This window comes from Athene cunicularia, assembly GCF_003259725.1.
Source record: "Athene cunicularia isolate RWA chromosome 17 unlocalized genomic scaffold, athCun1 chr17_part1, whole genome shotgun sequence".
Taxonomy (NCBI): Eukaryota; Metazoa; Chordata; class Aves; order Strigiformes; family Strigidae; genus Athene; species Athene cunicularia.
Window position 1 is genome coordinate 10,023,165 of NW_020799122.1, and position 11,481 is coordinate 10,034,645.

Here is an 11,481-nt window from a genome sequence, read left to right on the forward strand (position 1 = left end):
CCCCCATGTGGATTTTTAACCTCTATTGGCATTGCACGTTCCCACAGAGTGCAACCGTGATTTATTTCCTCCTGCATGGTGTAACGACAAGAGAAATACTGCTCAAAGTCCAGGATCTTAAGCAATGAGATGAGGGCAAAAGGCAAAGAAACAGACTGGGTCATTTTCAATGGCCATCTAGGTTAAACTACCCTTGACCTTTCTAGCCAGTCAATTCAGACAGTAAAATCGTGGCAGGGTAAACACAGACCCTCTGATGGCAATGTCAGCATCACACATATTCAGGGAATAACCACATGTCAAGACGAGAGCAGTCACAGGCTCTTCTGTCAAACTTTATGAAATGCCAAGGGTCTACCTCTGCTCTTCAAAGGCAATGCTGTGAAACATGCCAAAAATAATGAGAGCAGACAGTGAGACATCTAACTTTGAAATGGATTTATTCCTCCTGAATACCATGTGCATAAACAATTCCTCTGGTGTTATTTGCTTAAACTGAACTCATTGTGAAACTGTTTTCTTTTTCCCCTTTAGGATGAGAAAGAAATGATGGAAAACTAATAAAAAAATTTGCTACTATTAAAATTTAAAAGTTTTTTTTCTTCCTTTCCAAATATTAGCAAACCTATAACAAGTAAATCCTTACTGCAGAGAATGAAGAATCTGAGACAGGCCGTGAAAAAAAGCCCTGCTGAACGATTATACAAAGTCAATATTTCTCAACTGCCAAGTTCCAGTAAATTTATCAATGGTTTGGAAGCTTGTTGTAAATCAAGGGTATCTTCAGAATATGAATCTTTTGAGAAATAAGGCCCCCACATAAGAAGGCTTTTAAGGTTTTCCTTTCATTCTGCAGGTATCTTCGAGTTGCTTCGTCTCTTGAGTCTCTAGCAGTTTTAAAGCCACAGATATTCAAAAGCTCTTGATTTGTCTTTCTGTGCACCTAAAGCACCAGGTGCAGTTTTTACTACCTCTTTACAATTTGTACCTTCGACTACATTCTCTCATCAGTAATTCTGCTGGATTCAATATCTCAAAGTATCATAACAGCAGAAAATATCCATTGTCATTACAAACACAGCCACCCCTAACTCAGAACAAGAATGCCCTTTAGCAGATGACCACTTAAGAATAATTCTGTAGCTCCTTCCACCCAGAGATTGAAGATCACTACAAAAATTAATTATTTTTTTCCCTGATATTTACAGTGCCAGGTCTCCCTGGGGCAGAGGCTCATCTTGTTCTGCTTGAAGCCCACAGGGGTGTGATGGTGCACGTCTGAAGCCAGCTCTGAGCTGCTATGGCAACAGCCATCCATCCATCCATCCATCCATCCATCCATCCATCCATCCATCCATCCATCCATCCATCCCACCTCCCACCAACAGCCCAGTCACCATCATTATACAGGGGCAAGTGCATATAAAGGTCCTACCTATAAGGTACATTTGCTTTCTGTTTTTCTAGAGCTGTAAATCTTCGTTTAAACCACACAGGTTGTCACATGGTAAAACCTATCTTCGGTGGTACCCATAATGATGTGCATAATTAACAGTGACTTTGCTTTATCAAGTTCCCCCAATTAAAGCCCTCTCCATTGGGAAGGAGGAGGAGGGATCTTCACAGATGTTAGACTCTTGGTTTTGCCACTCACTTCAGTCTGTTAATTCTGGGGATTTCTCAACTTTTTAATATATTTTTATGCATTTTTATGTAAAAGCCACACATCCCTTCTATCCCACATTGCATGCTTTTATACTGCCTTCTCAGGAATTGATGGCAGTGCACAGAGATCAGAGAACACACTTTGTGCTTTAGGATATTTAGGAAGATAAAGGGTCACTTGTGGCAGCTTTATGTGCCAGTTTAATGAGGAGAATGAACTGCTATGTGTCACCGGAGGTATTGTGGGATGGTCAGCAGAGAGAAGAGTTTAAAAGCAAACTTTGGGGGCAATTTTAGATTCCACTCTGAATAAGTGAACAGGAAGAAAAACCTGTTAATATATGGAAAAAACTAGGGGATAGGCAACCCAAAGAGATTGAGGACAGGTCTGAGAAATCACTAGAAATTAAGTTGGCAGAGTTTAAGTCAGTGTTAAAGGAGAGCCAGAACAGGAAGAGGAGGAGAGAGACCTGGAGAGGGAGAGGTGGAGGCTGGAGAACAGATTCTTTATATATTAAAGCAAAGAAGGTGATTCTTTTATTTTTCAAAAAAAAATGAGTCATTCTAAACTACTGGTGAGTTTTGTAAGAGACATCGGATGATCAAGCTTGAGTTAAATATAGTTACAATTCTGATAACTTCTGTTACAGGTCACAAAGCCCAGCTAAGGCTACTGAGAAATGTTGAAATGCCATGATAAAAGAAGTCCAAATCAGCATCCAGAAGTGGAAACGTTGGTTGAAATGTTTCAGTCCTGAAGGTTAGCTGGAAAGCTTTCTGTCTTCCCAAAACAGAGGCAGCTGCAAACTGCTTATGGTTTTCCCACATTATATGCAGCACTGATCTCGATTAGTTTTACAGCATAAATGTCAAGAAAGTCTCCTGAGATCAACTTACTCCTGAGTAACTTAATTATATCTCCAGGCCAATTTTGGTTTTGCATGATCATATTTACTTAGCAATAAATCCCTCGTTCTCCAGGTATGCTATATAATTGAATTACTTTTATCTTTTTTTTTTTCCTCTTCTTTTGAAAGCCCTAGTGGTTTTCTGGGATCATAAATAAAACTAGAGAAAAAACAGTTTCTCAAGAAGTTTTATGATTTGGTAATGCTGCCAAATCCATCAATATTTAATTATACTTTATAAACATCAACAAAGTCAGGTTTCTAACTGTCCCAGTCAGCTGCTGAAATATTCACAAGAAAGCACTAAAAGGATTAAGAAGTAGGATGAGCTTCATTATCCAAGAATTGTGCTGGGCCTGATCCTCTCTCTTAGCACATGCAGGGAATGCCTGTAAATCTCCTGAACAGGCTGGGAGGATGCATGCCTCCAGGCTGGAGATTTCTGTGGGCTTTAGAAAGAACAGAAACAGCCAAGCTGCTATATGGGAAAAACCTCCCCTGAAAAAACACTGAGAACCATTAAACACAGCCTTGATCTGCATTATAAGAGAGGAGGGATACGGAACGACCATGGTCTCAGAGATGTAGGAACATTTATTATACACCTGAGAGCCGCCAGCCTTTCTTGGACGGTCTGCACTGGGTATCAGTCAAAGCTGGAAGCTGAAGATGGTCACGCAGCTCCACAGCAGAAAAGGAGAGCTGGTAAAGACAAGCTCAGCTGCAACAGACACGTGGATTTTAGCTCAGAATGGTTGGCTGTTTTGGTCTTCAGCAGCTGGAGTGGGGTAGGAAACTCCTAGAAACCTCTGTGTCCCTGAACTGTGGAGTTGCATCATGTATCCATGAACTACTGCACCTTTCTACAACTCTGAAAAGAGAAAGCATCCTTGCTCACTGCTGCCTAAGCACATGGTTAGTGATCCTCTTACCCTATAGGGAGTATATGAGTTAAAGCTTGTAAAATACAACCGCTAAAGTAGAGATGGTGCTTCTTTTGCCACTACCAGGTCAGTGACATGGCAATGGCAGCAGCACAGCAACAGGGTGTACATGTTCTGATCCACTCGGTGAGAACAAACTAGAAAGGTGCAAAAGAATCTAATGCTGCCTCACAAATACGACTGAGTATGCTACAACGAGAAATCAAAAGTGTGTAATAACGCAAATACAAACTGCAGCACTTGCAATCCTTCCTGCGCAATACTGAGGCTGTAAGATATCCTCCAGAGGGAATGCTCCAATATGAATCTGCGCATACGGGGAAGTTACACAGGTGTCATTGCCATCTCTTGCCAGTACCTGGCTTTTTGCCTGCACTTGGGCTGGTGCCTCAGATTTCTCTTGCAGCTGGTGAAAGGCAGGAAGATGATAACAATTTCACAGAGTATTCACAATAGCCTCTGTTAGTTGTTTTCCAGGGAGTTGATTGGAGAACGTTAATTCTTTGAATCATCCCAAAACTCAGCAAGGTATGAAACATTAGTGTGACGCAGAAAAAGCAGCAATACACCACCTGCGTTTCCCCACGTCTCAGCTCCAAGTCAGCCAAAACCCATTAATTGCTTCGCCTCTGCTTTTGAAAATAGCAAATGCTACAAATGCCTGTGCATCTCCATGCAGCAATGAGATGAGCAATGCCCACTACCCACTCTGTGATAAAACAAAACCAAGGAACATGAAATAGTTCACTGAAACAAGCCTGAAATGAAACAAATCTGAACAAGAGTAAACCTCCAGGTCCCTCTCTGCAATGCAAACTGGTAAACAGAGATACCACATGAACAGGCTCTAGAGGAAATCTCAGGGTATCTGGAAGGGTCAGTAACGTGCTTTAGATCCAGCAGCTGTGGTCTAAGTTTGAAGAAACAGAAATCTTGTACATACCTTGGTCAGCTCTTGGGCATTTGCTAGATTGTCAACAGCGATAGCCAAGAAGACATTCAGGAGTGTATCTTTAGGGGAGCAGCTAAGGAAAAAGCCTTCACACAGCAGATGCAGCAAACTGTTTCCCTTCTGCTGCCACTACCCCTCTTTCCCCACTGGCAATCATCAGTATATTATGGATCGACCCATTGCACCATTGCTTTGTCTTCATTTCTAACTCACCCACTCCTGCTGGGAGCCAGCTCCGCAGTGCAGCAGGTACTGGACACCCATTTGTCATCTCCCCACCACATGTCACTGGTGAAGACCCACAAACACACTGAGCAGATGGGATTTACAGGGCTGTAGGTGCAACCAGTATGGGACCACATGGTGGTCCTAGAGACACAACAGCCCCTGTTTTTTCACTGCATAAAACCCACACCTACACTGTCCATACACACACACACAGAGGATTTCATCTTCATCCCTCCTGTTTAAAAGGACAACTGCAAGAGCTCCTTGAAATTGGTAATTTTAAAGCCAACATTTGCATAATATATAGCTATATAAAGACATTGGGAACCATGAAAAAGTTAAGCTTAGGTCACTGCTGCATTACATACTGGTGGGAGGAAACTCTCATGACTTATCACACTGAAGTCAATATGACCATTAGACCACCATGGACATCCTCCATCCTGAATGCTGCAGCATCACGCAGAGCACAGCTATAGAAGAGCCTGTTAGCAGGACACCCAGCCTAAGCTAATGAGCTCTGCTGGGAAACGGGCCGTTACTCCAGGCCAAATTGCATGTAGCCCAGCTAAACAACTGCCAGTGCCTACGCTAGCCTGGGTCTCTCTGCAGAGCACTGCATTATATCACTAAGACATACCATTACCCTATAATTATTTATTCATATTTTATTTTCATTTTTCCACTTAATGATTTCAGCTATTACTTCTCCCTTCATATATTTTACTGTTGGTATCCCAGCTATGTGTCTACAAAACATCCCCCAAACAATTATAAATCAGACACCTTTGCATATGAAAGAAGAGCAAGCAAAGCAAAACCAAGTCTAAGCTATTCTCCAAGAAGAAAACACATTTTGCTCTTGCACATTACCTGGTGACAGGGGAGTCAGTCACTCTGCAGCTGTGTAAAGCTATGATTGCTCCTCTAAATATGAATGTACACGAGAACGGAGTTGATCTCATGAGTATTTATCCTCTGGAGATTCGCAGTGACTTTAACAGCAATGTGCTGCTGCTGGGTTTGTATTGCGCTGTCCTCAGCAGAGCAAACCCGAGTCTGGGACCAGGTGCAGGTCAGAGTGAAATGACAGCAGCAGCTTTAGGCAACTAATCTGGTTATTTACTGTTGGGTTAACGTGTCTCGTTTTGGTCTGTGAGTTGGTAGCAACGCCCAAAGCGATGCCGTGGCGAAGGTGGGACTGAGGGACGGGGGGCAGCGAGAGGAGAGGCGAGGCGTGAGCAATTAGGGCGCTGACAAACCTGCAACGAGATTTTGGGAACCCTTGGCCTTGGTGCCCCTCCGATTGCTTTTCGTTTCTCAGAAGGATGCCTGGAGCAGGCATCTGAGGTTTCTCTATGAAGAGAGTAGCCAGGGGCCATGCAAGGCTGATGCATTGGTACAGTCATCTCTGCCCAACAGGAGCGTGCCCAGAAATCCTCGCGCTCCAGCAGCCTTGGGGCAGCACGCTGCCTGCGGCACTGCCGGCTGTGGAGCCGTTGCCCCATGCTGGCATGGCATCAGGAGACTCTCCAGGGCAGACAGGCACCAAAGCTGGCCCAGACAACCAGCTCAGAGACTCTGCTTTCTCTCCCAAGAGCTTTTACCAAACATAATTCAACCAAGACTTCAGGACCAGACATTCACATCTCTAATTCCCATTAAGACGAGTGTCTCCAGAGCCTGAATGCCTATCAAAATTGGAGCCTCTGCTTGTGACGGTAGAAAGCAGGAGCTGTATTTAATCTCTCAGGATGCATCTGCATCCTGACTGCCAAACCCTGCAGGGGATGGGACACAGAGCCTGGAGTTTCTCCAGACAAAGCCCATGTCATCCATCAGGTTTTCTCTGTGTTTTGTGACACGGGATGGAGGGGTTTATCACATGAAGATGATTCCCCTCGGACAGACTGAGGTTTGAAATGTGATGCCCATCGATTGCTCCTTCCTCCACTCCATCAGGATAGCAAAGAGCACAGGGTGGGAGCACTTCAATCCCAGTGAGCCCAGCAGAAAAAGAACAAGAAAGAGGGAAAGAGGATGCTGAAATTATCACCTCCCTCCCACGCTGAAGTCAGAGCTCAATCAACTTTTCATTTGCAAAGATACTAATTTTCCCATTTCCTTTTAACTGAGGGTTGGCAAGAGGACGCTGTCCCTTGCAGGCTGGGGGTGCAGGCAGGGAGGCTGGGGGTGCAGGCAGGGAGGCTGGGGGTGCACGCAGGGAGGCTGAGGCACTGCTGCCCACAGCCATTTGGGTTTCTTCTCTGGGGTGTTTCCAACACATTGGAAACACTCCCAAGCTCCTGCTTGGGGAATAAATGTCTCGGTAATAAAACTGTCTTCCTACCCCTGCCTCCTACACACACATGCTGAAAATGTCTCGTGTAACATAATCAACCACTGGAAATATAATTAATTTTCTTTTAACAGTTCAGGCTGTTTTGATCCATCTCCAAGCAGACTCAATCTTGCAGAATTGGGTGTTTCTGCCCTAAGAAAGGTCCCTCAGCCCTTTCTGCAGAGCTCAGGGATTCCCAAATATCACCAAACTCCAACCTCTGGTCCAGGCTGTGTAACCTGGGCAGACCCATGGGCCTGGCTGGCCAGTGGCTGGGGCTGAGTACGGCCCTCCTGCACGGCAGCTAAGGCAAGGGGAAGGGCAGCACGCTCTAGGCTTTTCTTGCTTTTCATTTCAGGCTCCTCTGAAGTTTTTCTTTTTTCTTTCCTAAACAGATGCATCAATTTGTCAATTAACTAGATAACAATAAATACAGGCATGGTGCAATTTCCTAGAAAATGGGCCAAATCCTGCTGTTACTCTAATCATACTACTTTTAATAAACAAATTCAGACATGGAAATCTGGCTCCACACAGACTCTCTGGAACTGGTGGTGTAACATGAAGACTTCCAACTTACAAAATCCAAAGTTTCTGGATCTTTTCTTTGCAATAGTCCCTAAAAAGTAAATGCATTCAAGCAAACAACCAAGCTGCAGTCAGAAGCAGGGAAAGCCAGCACCCACCTGCCTTTCTTCTTGATGAAAAAGAGCAATCACAATGCCCTGAGCAGCTCTGGGAGAGGAAAGGAGTCCCTCATGTTCAAAAAGAGTAGGTTTTGCAAGATGACTCAAAATCACCAATGCCAATTCTCTAACAAGACTTGATCCAATCTTACTAAACTCTTAAAAACGGACTCAGCAAACTCCAGTGTTTAAAAACTGAAAAATAAAACCCCTCCCAGCAGAGGGACCAAAGTGCCTTTTGCTGATTGGCATCCAGAAGGGCTTAGGCTGATTTCAATGGTAGTGATATAAAAAAATAAGTACAAAAAATCCCACTTCAGAAATTCAGTTGCAGTGAATGTCTGTGTGGGAAGGGCTGGTGGCAAATACACACTTGACAAATGAGAAAGATCCACTGCATGAAAAGATTACACTTTTTAAGCTCTTTGGAGGGAGTTCTGTAAGGAAGAGGGGGGAGACCTCTGTGAAGTCTCAAGTTAGAGCAGAAAAGACAGTTCACTTTAGCCTATAATTAAGCTAATCAACAACTTGTGCTGCTCTCTATAGGACATCCTCCTGGTGTTTGCTGGGCTGTGGGGCTCTCCTTGGGAAGGTGAGCCGGAGGCTCAAAATGTACCTCACCCTGTATACTCGCCTGTCCTTAACATTGCTGGGGCACTGCAGCATCATTGACATTAATGACTATTTTATTTCCTGCAAAATGCAGGACTGTTCTTTTCTGGCAGACTAAACTTTATTTTCAGACGTTCCTGGTTATGTTTTGACAGTTAATGATAACTTAAGTCCCTGGTAAGTCATACAGTTCAGCTTTTCCCTCAGAGATAAATGACTGCCTGCTGCTTGCTCTCAGCATCAAAACTGTAGTTTGTGAAAAGCAGGAGTAGCACTGACCTTACTGAAATACTGTTTGAAATATCAGCACAAGCATTAGTGGGCTTACTGCTGCAATTCCCACGGTAAACAGACAAGAAAAAGATTTAACCCCTCATCCTCCACCACACACTCCAGCCTCAGTTCTCTCCTCCTGCCCATGGTGCTTAAAGGCGAACAGGTCTGTGTGTGATGCAGAAAGGCTCTTACAAGCTCTCTGTGAAAGCAACTGATGCTCTCAGACTAAGTTTCTACAGAGACAATCTGGGCCAGGCCTCTAATACTCCAACAGGGATGTAAATCTCCATATAAATTAATAATTTGTTCCAGGTTTATAACTGATCGCTAGAAGCTGGTGAAGGAAGTCTTCTAGGACATTACAAAAGGGTTCCTGAATGTTGCTACTCTTTTTCAGCCAGGTATCCGTGCTCATAGAAACTCACCTGCAGCAAACTCATCCCCATCTGCAGGGCTCCTGAAGAATTAAAGAATCCCTCCTGACATATCCTCCATGCTGAATGCACAGGTAGTGCCCCGAGGAGTGCTCTGGCTGCACCAGAGTTGTGCCACAAGCACGTGACTGAAGGCAAAGGGGATGGGAGAGGTACCCAAGATGGCCCCAGGGAAGCAGCCAGGAAAGTCACCTCCTGGATCTCCTCAGCGCGGGACGGCTGAAGGGAAAGCAAGACAGCTGCTCTCTGCCAGGATGACACTTGGCGAGAATGTGGGTAAGGTTTTGACTCACCACTCTGCCAGGGCAAGCAAAAGCAAATACCAAAATTCACAGCAGTGGCAATAGGTGATCCAGGCACTTATTCCCTCCTCTTGAACACTCCCTGCTCTTTCCATTTTTAATGAAAACTAAAAGACAGGGGAGAAGCCCCCTTTGAATTAAAGGTGCAAGGAGGGAATTTATATCCTGTTCCTCAAAAATGCTGGATCTTAGCTGCTCTAAGGTTAAAAGTCTCTCTCTTAGTTCTGCTGTCAAGACTGATTATAGCTTAATCTCGTTTTCAAATGCCAAGCCCTGAGGATTTAGAGATCTCCCTCCCTCACAGCTCTCCACTGACCCAGTTTTCCAAAGCCTTGTGTTTCTGGAAGGAGGCATGTCGCCCGCCACGAGACTGATGTCTGACATAGCATCTGAGCCAGCCTGGGCATCGCGGCTGCTCTGGCTCTGACTGCACATTAATGGGATAAATCCCACAGAGACACACTTGTGTGACAAGCACAGCTCAAAAACTCTCTGCTCCACTGTTCCCTGTCTTGGTTCCTCATGCTAACGGGGAGATTTCAGACAAAGCAAAGTATCGGAGCCCTGCCATGCAGTCCATGGGCACTGACATGTCATCACTTGTCATCTTGACGGCCAGCTGAAGCAGTCTATGTCTACAATAACTCTATGTCTTTACCACAAGTATTTCCCCCCATGTACCTTTCCCTTTCTTCTAGGTACCCAGCTGATGCTGCCAGCCCAAACAGGACTCCTGGGAAAAGACAAATGGTGGGACCGTAACTAGCAAGAAGGTTCACACTGCTGGGAAACCCTCTGGAGAGCTCTCAAGCAGAGTGGCAATGCTCAGCATTATTACCCCTATTTTACAAAACAAACAAATTAGCTGGGCTGCCTCATATATGCGACACTTTATAGGTTTCCATTTTTAAGGATGCTCTGTTTGACTCCACACAGCTCGTCACTGCAGCCAGCAAGCATCTCGCACCAACTTTGGACCCAGTTAATGTGAGCAATGCTACGCAGCATCAGCCTGTCAGCAGCCACCATCACGAGGCAGGGACAGAGCCATCACTACTGTGATGTAAACATACCCAGCTGTCAGATCAGAGAATCTCTTTGCTTATTTCTGTAGAAAATACACCCTCCCTTTCCAAATCCCATCTCCATGTGACTGTTACGGCCTTGCCTTCTTAAACCTCTCTGGGGAGATAACACATGTCAGAGTGCTGCTGGCTCCCCAGCAGACACCCTGAGCATTTGGGGGGATGCAAGCTCCCAGTTTCCTGTTGCCCTTAAGAGATTTTCTTGACTAAGCAGAACAAAACATCTTCATACACTTCATGTGTCAGGTCTTGGAACGTGACCAAATACTCCCAGAGTCTGAAATGCTAGATCTGGACTTAAGTTTTATGTGGTGACAAGACAATTTCAGGCATTTGGAATAGCTCACATGGAGACAAAGGCACAAAGAGACTGGATCCTTACCTACACACCAAACCAGTTTCAGCTCTTCCTTCCCCTGGTCTAAACTATCTGTGAAGATATTCAAGGCACAGAGGTCTTGCTCTGGTTTGACTTCAGCCATTTTTCCCACAACATAAACTCATAATAAGACATTCTTAAGGGAAAACATGAAAATTAAAATTAAGACTATGCTTACATTGCCATCAGAAAAGTGACACCAACATGGACAGCTTACACCTGTTACCCTGGGTGCTGTAAGGAGCAAAGTTACAGCAATGATTTTGTTTTAAAAAGCATAAGTGAGAGTGTGAGAATTTAAATAAAACTAGGTATTTCTAGCACCCCAGCACTGTGCCACTAACACAAGGCAACATGTAAGGATACAGTTACCAAACAATGTCAGGACAATGAAGTAAATGGAGGAGAACATCCCTGAGCGGACGCCACCCTGCGACTCTATGCCGTGGTACATCACTGCGTTCCAGTCTTCCCCCGTCAGGATCTGCACAGCGACATTCGAGAGAGAAGAAGAAAGGGTGATTCAAAGGAAAGATAAAGTAGATAAGGTCTGGGTGAGCTAGGCAGCTTGATGCAATCAATCCAGGACTGGTCTTGGGGGAAAAAACTGATTAGCCCACTAATGCGGCAAATTGTGGTGTTGGGTATCAACACACACCCCCCACGTCC

General features: G+C 44.7%; 1 protein-coding gene across 15 annotated transcripts in view; it reads right to left on the bottom strand.

Annotated features, from left to right (window-relative positions):
- CACNA1B (calcium voltage-gated channel subunit alpha1 B) overlaps positions 1 to 11,481 on the bottom strand; it is a 301,534-nt gene that overhangs the window by 98,269 nt on the left and 191,784 nt on the right. For all 15 annotated transcript variants that reach the window (XM_026860253.1, XM_026860255.1, XM_026860252.1 and 12 more), the window contains 2 exons: positions 11,179 to 11,296; positions 4,461 to 4,528 (listed from right to left, as the gene is read on the bottom strand). In XM_026860253.1, the coding sequence (XP_026716054.1) occupies positions 4,461 to 4,528; positions 11,179 to 11,296 (186 nt within the window). The remainder of the gene's footprint in view (positions 1 to 4,460; positions 4,529 to 11,178; positions 11,297 to 11,481) is intronic.